General features: G+C 45.4%; 1 protein-coding gene across 4 annotated transcripts in view; it reads right to left on the reverse strand.

Moving 5' to 3' along the window:
- Positions 1 to 2,702: 2,702 nt before the first annotated feature.
- The window catches only part of JAGN1 (jagunal homolog 1), a 39,712-nt gene continuing 26,387 nt past the window's right edge, over positions 2,703 to 16,027 (reverse strand). For all 4 annotated transcript variants that reach the window (XM_073591969.1, XM_073591972.1, XM_073591970.1 and 1 more), the window contains exon 3: positions 2,703 to 3,443. In XM_073591969.1, the coding sequence (XP_073448070.1) occupies positions 2,978 to 3,443 (466 nt within the window). In that variant the 3' untranslated portion in view covers positions 2,703 to 2,977. The remainder of the gene's footprint in view (positions 3,444 to 16,027) is intronic.

The following is a 16,027-nucleotide window of genomic DNA, read 5'->3' on the forward strand; positions in this document are numbered from 1 at the left end:
AATAATGAATAGGACTGGTTTACTATACACAAATGTCTGTACCCTATTTTTTTTTTTGTGTGCATTTGGCAATAAAAACCTTTTAAAAGTAATGCTGCAAAAGACGGCCTGGTCATGAAGGAGGGTAAATCTTCCGGAAGCCAAGTGGTTAAGCTAGGGCATTTTTAGTGGGCAATATCTGGTATTGTAATAAAAATAATAGACAGATGAACAACCAATAATGTGAAGTTGTGTAAAGATAATTGTAATGCGAGTCGCTGTCTTATGCTATCCAACCGGATTAACAAGATATAAATAAATATCAGGCAATGCGTGCTTATGCATAAACTAATTAATTATGGTAAAGATGTTGTAGTGAATACTATAAGGCTTAATGTACACGGGACGTTTTTACAACCTCTGCTGAACAATTTAACTTGACATATAGTAACCCGTTTAAAATGTCCGCTTTGCCGCGTTTACATGCCGCGTTTGCGTTTAGAAGCGTTTGAAAAAAAAAAAAACGAGTTAACGCGTTTAGAAGCATTTGGCGCTTGAAATGCCTCTAAACTCAGCGTCTGAACTCATTTTTTTGCTTTCCAAAAAAGTCCTCTAAACTCAGCTGCCTAAAAACGACATTAAACGAACCTGTGTACATGTGCACATAAGATAACATTGGATGAGTTCGGGGGCAGCTGAAAAAAACAGCCAACTGCCTCTGAACGTCCGTTTACCAGCAGCCGTGTACATGAGGCCTAAACATTACTATATTAGTGATAGCAAACAATTTTCCAATCTGATCATAAATAAATTAAAAAGTGATTTTGTGCAAACAAAAAGTCCTTTTGTGCAATATAAAGTGTTGTGCTTTCCTTGTTCCCAGGGCGCCCCCTGTGTTTCCACCACGCGCAAACAGTATATTCACTCCGCACTCACCAGATGTTGGTGACTCCCTTGCTTTATAGCAAGGAAAATCAACTGGGCATGTAGGTCTTATTTAAGGGGACCTGCCCCACTCTCCCTGGTAACTCCCATAGGTCCAAAACTCCTTCATGTTGTAACCCCCGGGGCTCTTCCTGGAGCGTTGTTATGCAAGTGAAAAGTACATGCAGAGACAGCCTCTTATAGTATAAAATCCTTTGAGTTTATTCATGTAAAAATTACATCAATTGCCATATAAAGCAATCTAAAAGCGCCACTATACAGTTACAATGCAGCGCTCTGTGTAATGGAGAAATGGACGCTACCTACTTTCTGGTATGCGTTCCACTCTCTGGGCCGGAAAGTGACGCACAGGAGCGGCAGCTTGGCGCGTTTCGTCATCAATGGGCAACGTTACCAAAAGCACTATATCGTTTTTTTATTATTGATGAACAGATTGGAATATTGTTTGATATCACTAATATAGTAATGTTTATCGTATTCACTACAACATTTTTAGCATATGTATGAATATCCGGTATTGCGCTGGTATTTATCCATTTCACCATTGAAGGATTTGCATTGACTAATCTGTTTTGAACAAGTTGTCAGTAATGAGCTGGACAAGCACCCATTTGCAGTGGGCAAGCATGGACTGAACTGAAGTGACACCTTGGGGGACATTTACTAAAACTGAAGAGTGCAAAATCTGGTTCAGCTCTGCATAGAAACCAATCAAATTCCAGGTTTTGTTGTCAAAGCTTAATTTAACCACTTCAATACCGGGCACTTTCACCCCCTTCCTTCCCAGACCAAGTTTCAGCTTTCAACGCTGTCACACTTTGAATGACATTTGCGCGGTCATGTAACACTATACCCAAATGAAATTTTTATCATCTTTTTCACACATTGCTTTTTTTTGGTGGTATTTAATCACCGCTGGGGTTTTTATTTTTTACGTACAAATAAATAAAAACCGTAAATTTTCCAAAAAAATGCATTTTTCTTAGTTTCTGTAATAAAATTTTGCAAATAAGTAATTTCTCTTGATACATTTTGACCAAAAAATCAGTGTTTATTTGGTGTTGGCAGTGATGGGGGACAGACAGATTTTGCCACAGGGGACAGGGGTATATCAGTGGTGCTTGGTGTACTTTGTGGGGTGATCTGTAACAGCTCTCTGTGTAAAATCATTCCCACACAGAGAGCTGTCACAGATCTGTGGATTCCCCCTCTCTCTTTCTCCCCCCCCCCCCCCCGCACTGAGCTCGGCAGGGAGACCTGTCACGGAGACACGCGTCTCTGTTTACATTGTGACGGCTGTGATTGGACACAGGCGTCAGGTGATCGGGAGGGCCAATCACAGCGCTCATATCCCGATCTCTGCTCAGCTGGATCCTGTGATCAGAATGATCACAGGATCGAGCCGCAGCGTGCCTCGTGGCTGCGCTGCGAGTACTCGTTCTGAGGGACGTTCCTGAACGTCCACACAGAACGAGGAAAGGACCACTCGGCCGTTCATGAGCAGTGGCCGGGTGGGAAGTAGTTAACAAGCTGAAGTTAAAAGCTGATTGGCTACCATGCTCAGCCACACCAAATGCTCCAGTTTTAGTAAACCTCACCCATTGTTTGCACATAAGGTAGTTATCTTGTGCAGCACCTTCTCTGCCCTCATCTCACAACCATCTCATTATACAGCATCACGCAGCCCTCATCTTCTCCAGGAAACCTCATGATCTGAGAGCTGTAACACAAACATGGAACATTACTGCGTCAACATAGAACATTTGTGTACAAGTGTATTCACTGATGTTTCATACAAGATCATTTATTCCATCATGTACATTCTTTTAAAAGGACACAGAAAGCTCACAGACAGATGGTGGCACGAACACAAATGATTCCCTTTATGGATGTCAGAGTCCGCTATGTGCAGGCTTGGCAGAAGTGAATGTAATTTTTACTAGGCCTCCTTGTAGCATGTCCCCCCTAGCTTGGATCAGTCATGTGCTAGTGACATCATGCATCTCAGCAGAGTCAGGTCTCTCCCTACTGTTCCATCCTGCACCCTCATTGGCTACTTCTTCTTCTTCTTCTCCTGGGTGCTGGTGAACCAAGAGTCCAGCAACTTCTTGCTGTAATAAATCTGCCAGCCGTGAACCTGCACAGCCACCACCATCACCAAGTATAAGACAGACACGGCAGAGAAGCCAAAGATGAATCGGTAGGCCTTGCCGTGTCGGTAGAGCTGCTGGGCCATGGGGAACATCTCCATGCTGCCGTAGATGAGGGGTGCGATGGAGAAGAGCCCGGCGCTGATCATGGAGATGACCAGGTAGCTGATGTTGTTACGTGGAAAGGAGAACAAGCCCAATAGAGATGGGATGATGCTGAGCATGTACGGGTACTCCCACTGGTACGGCATGGCCACCAAACTGTGCGACACAAGCTTCAGATGGGCCACACCGATCTGAGCGGCTATCAGGACCCAGAGGAGGATGTGGGCGTAGGTCAGCTTCTTGATTTCATTCTTCAGAGACACACTAAGAGGAAAAGACACAATTTATTAGAGACTATGAAAGGAGTGGGACAATCTGTGGTCAAATCTCATACACATAAGCATTTTATAGCCGAATTCTGGGCAGAGATAAAAGACACGAATAAATGCAGTTCGGTACTCATTTATACACCACTATACATACGCAGCTTAAGTACATGAATCTGACCTGGTAATAAGCCAGTTGCAGTCCATATACAGCAGAACTCAGGCTGGGAGAGGACGAAGCAGCACAAAAAAAACAATCAGTTCACATACTGACAAGGAGCATGCTGATAGGAAAAGAAAAAAATGGCGCACAGGCAAGCTCATCGCTGCGCTGCTTCTCCTTCCCTGTCCAGCCACTGTCTGAATAAATAGGACTTTCATGCTCCCTACCCCCCCCCCCCTTTTTTTTGATGGGGCACAGTAAAGCTGCATTTGATGGGGCACAGTAAAGCTGCATTTGATGGGGCACAGTAAAGCTGCATTTGATGGGGCACAGTAAAGCTGCATTTGATGGGGCACAGTGAGGCTGGGTTCACGGGCATAGTGAGGCTGGGTTCACGGGCATAGTGAGGCTGCATTCACGGGCAGTGAGGCTGCATTCACGGGCAGTGAGGCTGCATTCACGGGCACAGTGAAGCTGCATTCACGGGCACAGTGAAGCTGCATTCACGGGCACAGTGAAAGTGCATTCACGGGCACAGTGAAAGTGCATTCACGGGCACAGTGAAAGTGCATTGACGGGCATAGTGAGGCTGCATTCATGGGCACCGGAAAGCTGCATTTGATGGGCACAGTGAGGCTGCAACGATGGGCACAGTGAGGCTGCAACGATGGGCACAGTGAGGCTGCAACGATGGGCACAGTGAGGCTGCAACGATGGGCACAGTGAGGCTGCAACGATGGGCACAGTGAGGCTGCAACGATGGGCACAGTGAGGCTGCAACGATGGGCACAGTGAGACTGCATTGACGGGCACAGTGAGGCCGCATTGACGGGCACAGTGAGGCCGCATTGACGCGCACAGTGAGGCCGCATTGACGGGCACAGTGAGGCTGCATTGACGGGCACAGTGAGGCTGCATTCATGGGCACAGTGAGGCTGCACTGATGGGTACTGATATGATTTATGTTAATATTGTTAAAGTTGTTGTTAATATTTATTTTTGGAACTTAATTCTGCTTAAAACATTTAACAGTGTCATTTCATGAGATAATTTACAAGGGCGTGTTTAGGGGTGGACTTATGGGTGGGGCAGGGGAGGGGTTGGGTGGGGCAACTGGTGGCGAGTAACTCTTAAGGCCTGGTTAGTGGCTCAGAACTTGAAATTTTGAGCCCTGCCTTAAGGTACTCACATCCCACCCACAGGGTCCAGTGTTGTCCTGCTGAGATCCACTTCTTTTCTGCCGCCCCCCTCAGTCCCACGTCACCATCTTCTTCTGTGATGTCACCAGTAAGCTGCTATTTTATCTTTTAATGGGATTGTTTTTTTTTTTTGACTGGAGTTATGCTTTAAATCCAAAAAAAGAAGTCCCAAATTTACATACTCCACCAAGCATACCTCACCCCTATCAGGGTCGCCAGATACAGAGGAAATCAGCCCACCACATGCCCAATGTGCGGTACTGAAACAGGCACATTCTTTCACCTTATATGGTCCTGTCACAAACTACAAGATTACTGGAAACAAATAGTCACCTTCCTGCATGATGTCATGGGGTCTCCCCTCTCGACCCGAAGCAATGCCTTTTAGGGATTTTCCCAAACGTTCTAGATAAACTCACTCTAATATTCCTACAAGAAAATGTATTCTCTGCCAGAAAAATCATTGCTAGAAAATGGATGAGACCTGAACCCCCTAATATAGTAGACTGGAAAAGGGACATAAACACGACCCTTCCATACAAAAAATTCCTCTATATTAATAGAGGGTGCCCAACCAAATACAGTAGAATATGGGATCGATGGCTACAAGAATCCACAACTTGCACATAACCAATGTTCAATCTGCTATATTATATTTATGTATATGGAAAATGTGCGGATAACAATCGTATATAAACTAAACTATACTTTCATACGAGTACCTACCGAATATACGACATTCCTTTATATGTAATGTAACCTTATTGCATGCAATACCTCATGTATGATGGAAACTATGTGTATAATTACTTTATACATATTATGTATGATCTTGCCAATAAAACTTTTGTCGCAACGTAAAAAAAAAAAAAAAAAAAAGAGAGGAAAGTGCACCAAAAATGAGCCACGTCCATAAATCATTGAGGACACAAAATAAGGTTGTACTGAGTATTGCTAGGGAGGCGGACTTTTTAGGCTAAGAAACAGTGGAGAAGATATAGCAGTATAAAAAATATAAATTTATTGAAAAATACAAATATCTAAAAAACAATGACAATTGTAACATGATTATTGTGCCGTTAGGCTTTCTCAGGACACAGCCAAGGTTCACAGATGAGACAGAGAAGGGAATATGTCTCTCTATCTTATATTGAAATGCAAAATCATGCAAGTCACGGTAGAATGAGAAAGTTCAATCAGCAGTAAGAAAGTATATTAGATATAGCTAAATATCTCAGCAGGGGCATGTAAACAATATTCCTAATTATGGGAGCAGCCAGTGCAGTGTATTGCTGTCTCCCAGGGGCACGCTCGATTATTTGTATCCTGAATATGCAGCGATGGGATTATATTGAGCCTTCAGCATTGCTGATACTAAATCCTGGATCTAATTGGTGCATCCGGTGTTGGCCCTCCTCCCTCTAATGGCTGCTCCCATAATTAGGAATATTGTTTATATGCCCCTGCTGAGATATTTAGCTATATCTAATATACTTTCTTACTGCTGATTGAACTTTCTCATTCTACCGTGACTTGCATGATTTTGCATTTCAATTTAGGATAGAGAGGCATATTCCCTTCTCGGTCTCTTCTGTGAATCTTGACCGTGTCCTGAGGAAGCCTAATGGCGAAACGTGTAGACATACAAGGGCTCACTGCACAATAATCATAGATGCTATATGTTACAATTGTCATTGTTTTTAGTAGAAGAGCAAAGAAAGAAGCTGTATTACTCTCTGAGCTCCTTATTCTGGTAGGCTCCAGCACTCTCCTCACCTTGATGCTCCAGGTTATTGGCGGGCCTTCTGCATGATGTATATGTGGAGCTAAGCTGTGGGGGACTCGAGATATGATTTTCATTGCATAGTTACATTGGTCCGAGCTGGACCAATGCAAGTATGCATATTCTATAGCCAAGGGGCCGCTGTGGAAGTGGACAATCATTGTAGTAGTCGGTGCTACTACAGTGATTTCCACAGACCTCCCGGTCCTGTGCCGCTCAGGATGACCACCATTCTCAAAATACCTTGTTTTTTTTTCCTGCAAAAAAAGAGAGAGTTCTCTGATTGGACAAGGTGGAGATTGTGGTGTCACTGAGCCGTGCATCTCCACCTCATCCAATCTGAGAATGCCTTGTTGCCTTGTGTTCATTATTAAAAACAAAAGGAATTCTGTAAATGGCCAAACTGCTGATCAAGTGACCACCTGTGTTCACTATGCAGAAAAGAAGCTGCTGAAGACTTGGAAGACCATGGTGATCACTGTAGTAGCGAAAACTACTACAGTGCTTTCCACTTCAACAGCAGTCCCTTATGAAACATGTACACTTACATTGGTTCAAGCTGAGCCAATATAAATATGCAATAAAAAGTACCAGTAAATACCTGAAGTTCAAATTAGGGCTGAATACGTAAGACGCATGAACCCAAAAGGTAACTGGCTCTATTTAAGTTTTCTTTTTACAAACTTACTTTGCATGTTTCACATTTTGTTCTTTGCAGACATGCTAAAAAGCTGGAATAAAAAGAGCCGAAGGAACTTTTTACTTCAATGGGCGTTTTCTTATTTCTTAGTAGTAGTTGGTGAGGTCACCTGACCACATGGAAGAGACAGCTAACAAGACTAACAGGACTAGACAAAGCCCCATGGATTTCTAAAGAACCTTTTCCAAGAAGACTGTTTTACGAGTAATTTGTGAACACCTGAGGAAGGATAATTAAAATATATACATATAGTAGCTAGTAAAGTCCTGCAAACTAAAACTGAAAAGATTTCTAAAACTGTCATTCTCAATCTTTATAACACGGAGGAACCCTTAGGGCCAATTCACACTAGCTGCATGCTAAAAAATTGACAGTTACTTACCGATAACTGTTTTTCTAGGATATCTTCCAGGATGGCACACCTGAGAGATGAGAGGCTCCTCCCTACAGGAAACACAATCAATCGACAGCTGTTTTAAGTCCCCACCCTTCCCCTTGATCCTCAGTTTGTAGAGAAGTAACTCCTGAACCTGGTTCACAAGGGAAATCATTCCTCATAGGTACTCACCTTCTAGTGTTCTACCATTTTCCCTCCTCCAACGGGTGGGAAGTAGGCCTGCCGTCCTGGAAGATATCCTAGAAAAACAGTTATCGGTAAGTAACTGTCAATTTTCTCTAGTCATCTTCCAGGACGGCACACCTGAGAGGATAATCAAGTACCTCAGGCCTACCTTAGGGTGGGACCACTGCAAGACCCTCTTGGCGGACCTTGGTTCTGCAGTGAGTTTTACCTCCACTCCATATGCTTGATGAAGGTATCTTAGCTGGATCATGCGGCTGATCTGCAGGTCTACTCCACCGATGTCCCTGCCTTCTCTGCTTCGGATGCAGGACCTAGGTGGAGTGGGCTCTTAAAGATGGAATCAGAAAACATGTTAAACTTGTAGGTTATCAATGTTGCCTATCTCACACATCTAACAACCATGGCCTATTGTGCCTGTAGGTGCTACTTAGAACCCTTAAAGATTAATCAGAGACCTGTGTTGTAAGACAAGGACACTAATTGATCACCAAGAGGGCCTGTCTTAACCATAGGTGTGCGCAGCCAATTTCATTAGGGTGTGCACCCTAAAGCTCAAACACCCATGCATGTGTGTGTGTCTACATATATATGACCCCGGCAAATTGATCTCTCTGCTGCCACAGTTAAAGAGAAGAGCATAGACACTTCTCTTATGGCAGAGCCAGCAAGATGTAGATCTTTCACATGTTCCTGCTGCTACACAGAGCGATAATACTAATGCGCATGGGGTGATTAGGGTGTGCCTGGGCACACCCTGTGCGCACGCCTATGGTCTTAACACTATCCTGTTCAGGGAAAGAAAACTGCAAAAAAAGGTGGGCCCCTAACAGACAACCTTTTTTGTTCATTTTTATCTTTACATCAGCAAAGACTAAAGGGAAGCCTACTTAAGGGTAATAGATTAACCGAGGCTTAATCCCTGGGTTTAAGGCATGCCCACTCTGTGGCTTTACTTACGCCTGAGTGCCTACTTCAGGAGAATAAAGTCCATAGCAGGAGTATAACACTTATACTGCTACATCTAGTTCTGCTAGAAGGGTGAGATGAAGGCCATGCACCGAGCCGTAACCTATTCGGTCGGATATACATCTTTATACTTCATCTTCAGGTCATAATATTCCTCTGAACAGAACTTCCCAAGTTCTTACTAAGCAGGGTGATTCTTTATCGCCTTCCTCCAGTGTCCTATAACCCTACTGGGCTTCAACCCTAGGAAATGGTTCCAGCATCCCTGAATGTAAGGGGCTGAGGCTTTCTGACATGTGACGTCTGCAGCCAGAACTCCAGGCCCCTCCACGGAAAAGAGGGCTGAAATACAAAAGGTGATACATGCATTATTAATATCACAAATTAAAAAAGACCATAGATTGTGGACCCAGCACAATAGATTTAGACAGAAAGGACACAAGCATAGACAATAATGTGTATCTGAGTGTGGCTAGCTAAACCAATATATCAAATATGGGAGAGACCCAAATCTGAACTTCAATGTAGACAAACAGTCCTCACAGTCTGGTTTTCTGATGTACAGCCAATCTGTAAAAACATTAAGATACACGCAAACCCTCAGCCTTGGTTCACACTGGGACGACTTGTCAGGCGACCTAGTCACCTGACAAGTAGCGTCCTGTTCTGTGCAATGGAGCCATTCTAAATCGGCACGATGCAAGTCGCTCCGACTTAGAAAAAGGTTCCTGTACGACTTTGGGGGCGACTTGCATTGACTTCTATACAGAAGTCGTTTCGCAAGTCGCCGCTGAGTCGTGTCCTGGGTCGCCTGAGGCAGTCGCGCTGTAAGTCGTGCTGCCTCAGTGTGAACCGACCCTAAATGCTGCGTGTTTCTGAAGTGCAGCTAGCTAGGTCATAACTGATATATATACATAAAGGACGGGAGTCCTGTTTACGGTGGAGTTTTACTGATGTACAGCAAAACAGGGCCATAAATATAAGACAGAAAGACCCAAACTTCTATGTTGCGTATTTCTGATGAACCACCAAATACAGTTATAAGATCAATATGGCCCTGGCTAGCTAAACCAACATAAGACAATAACTTTTCTGTTATGCAGTTCTGTAGTGCAGTCACATAGAACCAACACGGAAAGGACCCAAGCAACCTGCAGCATTGTGTTTTTCCGAAGTGCAGTAAGGCAAGGGAATCTGAAACAGAAAGCACCAACAAGCTTCAATGTTGAGTATTTCTGCTGTACAGCAACATAAAAACAGACAGCCTTCCTAGCTGCGATCTTTCTGGTGTATTGCAAAGTAAGGCAATAAACTCCATGATGTCTATTCTTGTGTGTAGCAAAACCTCAACCAGAAGGGAACTTCGGGCTCCCACACCTGTGCGACCCAACCTGCAACCGCAAAAACGCAAGAGAATCACTATGGCTTCCAATGGGAACCATTTGTGTCTGTGCAACTCCAGGTCGCAGCGCCACCAAGCAGACCCTGCTTTCTGGATCCACAGACCTCAAGATTACACAGGTCGCAGGTAACTTGCAATTTTCAGGTTGAACAAGCGAGGGGTCCCCAATGCTCTATCTCCCTGGAGGCGTGCAGCCAACAACACCCTGCTGTGTATCCCTAAGAAGCAGCAAGGTAGAACAATGAGAAACAGAAAAGACATCGCTCACTGCTGTGCCTTTCTGATATGCAGCCGATAAGGCAGTAAATATAGGACATACAGGACACAAACGATCTTCAATCTTTGTGTATGTCTGATGTGTAGTAATATACCAATACTGAGCAGATACGCCACCATCCTCAATGTGTCTCCCTGCTGAGGCAGCAAAAACAAATCAGAAAAGGACAAGCAACCTTCACTGCTGTGTCCTTTCTGATATGCAGCCAATAAGGCAGTAAATGTAAGACATAAAAGGACAGACAACCTTCAATCTTGTATATGTCTGATGTGCAACAACATAACAATCTGAATAGAGATAGCACATCCATATTGAAGGGATTTGGCATGCGACTCAACATGTCAAATCGCATGCCTAAAATCGGCAACCTTTGCCGTTAATAGCACTGTCAGCCTGACGCCACTTTGCGGGGCTGCACCGATTACCAAAGGCAGTACTAGTACTACCCCTGGCACAGGTTCAATTTGTATTTCCCAATAATTCAGGACCATCAATCTTCACTACTGCCTATCTAATAAGCAACCAATAAGGCAGTAATACAGGACACAAAAAACCCCAGACAGAACTCAATTTTGAGTATGTCTGATGTGCAGCAATATAACAAATATGAGCAGAGATGTCATAAGACTAAATGATGTGCATTTCCGCCATGCATCACAAAACCAGAAAGTACAGATCACCTTCCCTGTTGTATCTTTCTGATCTGTAGCCAAATAAGGCAGTACCTTTAGGATATAAACAGACAACAACAAAGCTTCAGTGCAGTGCATTTCTGATGTACAGCACTATACCCCTTATGAGCAGAGATGTCACAAATCTCAATGTGTATTTCTGCTGTGCCCCAAAACATCCCAGCAAGGACAAACCTTCACTACTGAGCTCTACTGGTGTGCAACCAAGGAGGAGTCATGGTGTATCCCTTTATGAAATAACCAAACAGAGCAATTTGATCCCTAGGCATAGCCTGGGCTGTAGATACTAACACTTCACCCGCCAGTGAAGGAACAAATTCTAAAAATGGTTAGACACCTTACAATAGTAGCTGTTGTCCTACCTTACCTCCGTGGACTGAGCAAACGCTAGCCAGCTCACACACAGGTGGGGCTGATCAGAAACTAAAGTCTCAATGAGCCCAGCCCTAGAGGCCAATTTAGGACAGCCTCTAGAAAAGGTGGTCACCAATTTAGCCTGGAGGAAAATAGCCACCTGCAGGCTTTAAACAAGCAATCATGTATCTAGCTCTTGCATATGTTTGCACAGAAAATCCTTAATTAAAGGATATAGGAAGCGATTTATGGTAAATCGCCTTTAGATCTGTCACTGAGTTGACTGCAGCCCAAACCAACAAAAAGGTTTTTCTTACCTCCTGCACTTCAATATAACCACAATGTAAAGGTGGAGTGGGAGGTTGGAGCTTAGGACTTCAGATTCCTAGCAGCTGGGCTAATAGGGCCATATAACCTAGTGCACCTGCTGACCAGGAGAGCTTACTCCTGAATCCTTCAACCATTGCACAATCCATAAATTGTTCAGTGGTATACCTGGCCTGTAAGGAACTCTTTGTATCTACCAGGTGTCCCCCCCCCCCCCCCGCTCTATTCATCCCTACTAATGTCCCACAACCGGACATGTAGGGAGAGTGTTGGAAACCTACTGTTGTGATCACCACAGTGTCTCTGCTGTAAGAGAGAGCTGTGGATGGTGGTTTTAGCAGTAGCTTCTGGGCTATTTTGTTATGCAGACCCCAGGTCCTGCACTGCACCACTTAGTAAATTCAGGGGGAAGGGGAAGAAATGCCTTACCTACCTCTTTCCCATCTGAGGTGGTTTAGGCACACTCACTCCTCTGCACTACTTGTCCACCATACAGCATCTCTGATGTAAGAGGGAGCTGTAGCTGGTGTTTTTAGCAGAAGCTTCTGGGCTATTTGAATCCAGACCCCAGGGGAGATTATCTCAAATGCCCAGAAACCATCTGGCTGGGATTGGGGATTTTGCAGCTAAATTCCCAAGGTAAAGGAAAGTACTCACCGTTGTAGTCTTCCCCTTTTTCCACAGCCACAGGGCTTGCTTTTCCATCCTTATGGTCCACACGCAAGGAGGATAGCCGCCAAAGTGCCCCCCCCCAACTGCTAGGCTGTGTCCTGCCAGTCAGTATATACATCTGGGGGGGGCAATGCCGTACGTTCCTCATTCCCTTCTGAGGTGGTTTAGGCAGACATCCACCGTAGTGAACTGGTGCCTCCTCGAAAGGAGGATGTGGGCGCCTGCTCCTGCTGACTCTCAGCCTTCCCACCTGGGTAAGAACGCAGGTTGTTCAGGCGGCGCCCTCCCCAGCAGCCCACGCGAGCTACCAGGGGCCCAGGAGTCGGGGGCCCTGGAAAGAACTGACAGCCAGCACCCCTGTCTGAACGGACGCCCGGACAGGTAAGGGGGGGAGACAGGAAAAAGGCCCCTGAAGTTCTGGGGACACCACTGTACCCAGGGGCCTTCAGCTCTCAGGGGGGCTCTTCCAGTTTCTGCTGCCCCCCCTGAGGAAAGGATAGGGGAACCCCCCAGGAAGGATAAATATATCCGGCCAGACCCAGAGGCCCATCAGGTACTAACCAGGCCCGACCCTGCTTTGCCTCCGAGATCATACGAGATCGGGCAGGCGGCGCCCTCTTTCACTTTCAGGGTGATGTGGCCGTAGGCCTTCCCCAGGCATTTGGTCCGGCTCCCAGGGGGGGACCACCAGCCACAGGCTTCGGGTCATTTGGAAAAAAAAACAAACGGTTTCGCTGTGTAGGGAGAAACACAATCAAAAACTGAGGATCAAGGGGAAGGGTGGGGACTTAAAACAGCTGTCGATTGATTGTTTCCTGTAGGGAGGAGCCTCTCATCTCTCAGGTGTGCCGTCCTGGAAGATGACTAGAGAAAGATCCGTTTTAGCGTGCAGAATAGTGTCCGTTGTGTGCTGGCGGTGCCTTGCTTTGTTACAATGCAAAATACTGTTAAAAGGAGAAGTATGGCCAAAGCTCTTTTAGCCCTACTTCTCCTGTGGGTCACATGAATGCACGTCGTTCTGCACTCCTGTGACCCCTATTCAGCCGACAGCGGGCTAAAGTCAACTGACGTCACTCAGCCGGACCAGGCTCTGGAGAGATCCCGACTTTAATGTCAGGATCCACCCAGATGCCTGGACTGGCAGTTGGCTCAGCCTCTCAGTGTTCCATTGAAAGGCCGAGCCAGCCGCTCCCACCCCATCCACAGCCCAGTGCTCTAGTAAGCTCTGGAGGGGACAGTCACTGGCTCTCTGCTCACTGAAGACCGAGAACTGGGCGATTAACAGTGTTTGATCGCTAAGTCCTCATTTTTATAGGCAGTAGGGGACAGATGCAGCATCTACCTAGGTGAGTATGGATGTTTGTTTTGTTTTTTTAAAGCCAGCACTGCTCTTCTAACCCTTTTTTCCTTTTACCTTTATTGAAATGTCAAAGTGACATTTCATATATTCCTACATACTGCACGGGAACAAAAATGGATGGTGGCTTAGGTGAGCTGCAGAAAAATGCAGCATGTCTGCATTTTTCCAAAAAGGCACAAAAACCTTCCTGAAGGAGGGGATAAAACCTGTTTTTTTTGTTCTTTGGGGCCTACTGGGGGGGTGACAAACACTGTGACAAAATGTGAAGCAAAATCTCCAAGGGTGGAGAAAGGATAAGCCAGTTTAACACACAGTTTTCTTTGAGGTTGAACAAAAAAACAAAACTCACAGATCCGTGCATCAACACAAGCGACGTAGATGCAGAGATCACCCCTGCTGGGCTATGGTATTCTGACAGCGGGGACCGGACCCCCTTCCTCTGTCAAAATACACAGATCAGCACTGCAGCCATTGGCTTCAAGTGCTGATCAAATACTGGTTTTCCAGCAGGATCATTCGACAGAAGCCGATCGTTAGATCGGCTTCTGTTGAACAGACATCGGTAAACACGTACTGCTGAAGCAGTCAAATTTCGGTACGTGTATACCAAGCTATAGAACTCTAGACAGCTTTTTATTTTCTAGTGTCCCCCTTAGAGATTTTTTATCACTTCCAGTCTGGATGACAATGCTACCACTGGGACAGGAAGTGGGGAGTTCTCAGTGAGTACTAAAAACCTGGCAGAGGCTTTAACTCTCCTCTACTCTATCCAAACCAAAAAGCTGTTGGGAACTGTTAAAAACATTTATACCTACCTGCTGCATCTGTTCCATGCTGCCCCTAAGACCAAGAACTGAGCGATCAAGTGCAGTGGATCACTCAGTTCTCAGTCTTCAGGGAGCCAGGGGCTGTCAGTCACAGACTTTCTGCTCTGCCCCTCCGACACTCACTGGAGCGCTGTGCTGTGGAGGGAGTGGGAGCGGCTGGCTCAGTCTCCCAGCAGCATGCCGAGAGGCTGAGCCAGCTGCCGGTACATGCATCTGGGTGGATCCCGACATTAAGGTCAGGATCGATCTAGAGCCTGGACTGACTGAGTGGCATCAGCCGACAGCGGGCAAAAAAAGGCAGGTCACAGGAGTTCAGAATGAAGTGCACTCCTGTGACCAACAGGCGAAGGAAGGCAAAAAGAGCCCGAGCTATATTTCTCCTTTAACTGCTTAGAAACCACCCCACGCAAATATACTGCAGCAAGGCGTCCGCTCTGTGCCAGATCTCATACCTAGTACGTTATCTGACACTTCCAGGTCTGGGGCGCATGCCACCGGCGACCCGCTCCTGCTGTGATTGGACACGACGGGAGCCAATCAGTGGGTCCACCAGGACCCGCCGATCATTCGTGAGACAGGCAGAACAGCGGTCTGCCTATGTAAACAAGGGGGAAGACAGAGATCTTGTGCTTCTGCTAATCAGGAACACAGATCTCTGCCTTCCCACAGTTAAAGCTCCTCCCCCACAGTTAGGCCCCATTCACACCTGAAAGTTTTGTAGCTTGAAGCCTGAAGCTACAAAATGCTGGAGGGGAAAAAAAAAATCAATCGTCTATGAAGATGTTCACATCTCCGCTCCAAAACGCCTGGAGCTCAAACAAGTCCTTGAACTTTTTTTTTTAGGCAGATTTGGGCCTTTTTCTGCTTTTTAGATTGGTGACCTTTTGATCTGTACAAAATCACGTCAAAATCGCAGTAAAATCGCGTGCTTTTCTGCCTGAAAATGCTACGCTCAAGTGTGAATGGGGCCTTAGAAAGCACTCCCTAGGGATACATTTAACCCTTTGATCACCCCTGATGTTAACCCCTTCTCTGCCAGTGTCATTAATACAGTGACAGTGCTTTTTTTTTTTTTTTTTTTTTAACGCTGATCACTGTATTCATGTCACCGTTTCCCAAAAAGTGTCAAAAGTCTCAGTGTTAGATTTGTCCCCCGCAATATTGCAGTCCCGCTAGAAGTCGCTGATTACTAGTATAAAAAAAAAAAAAAAAGAAGAAAGAAAAATATCATGTACTTTGTAGGCCATAACTATAACTTTTGTGCAAACCAATCAATA

The sequence above is a fragment of the Aquarana catesbeiana genome, linkage group LG07, assembly GCF_042186555.1.
Source record: "Aquarana catesbeiana isolate 2022-GZ linkage group LG07, ASM4218655v1, whole genome shotgun sequence".
Taxonomy (NCBI): Eukaryota; Metazoa; Chordata; class Amphibia; order Anura; family Ranidae; genus Aquarana; species Aquarana catesbeiana.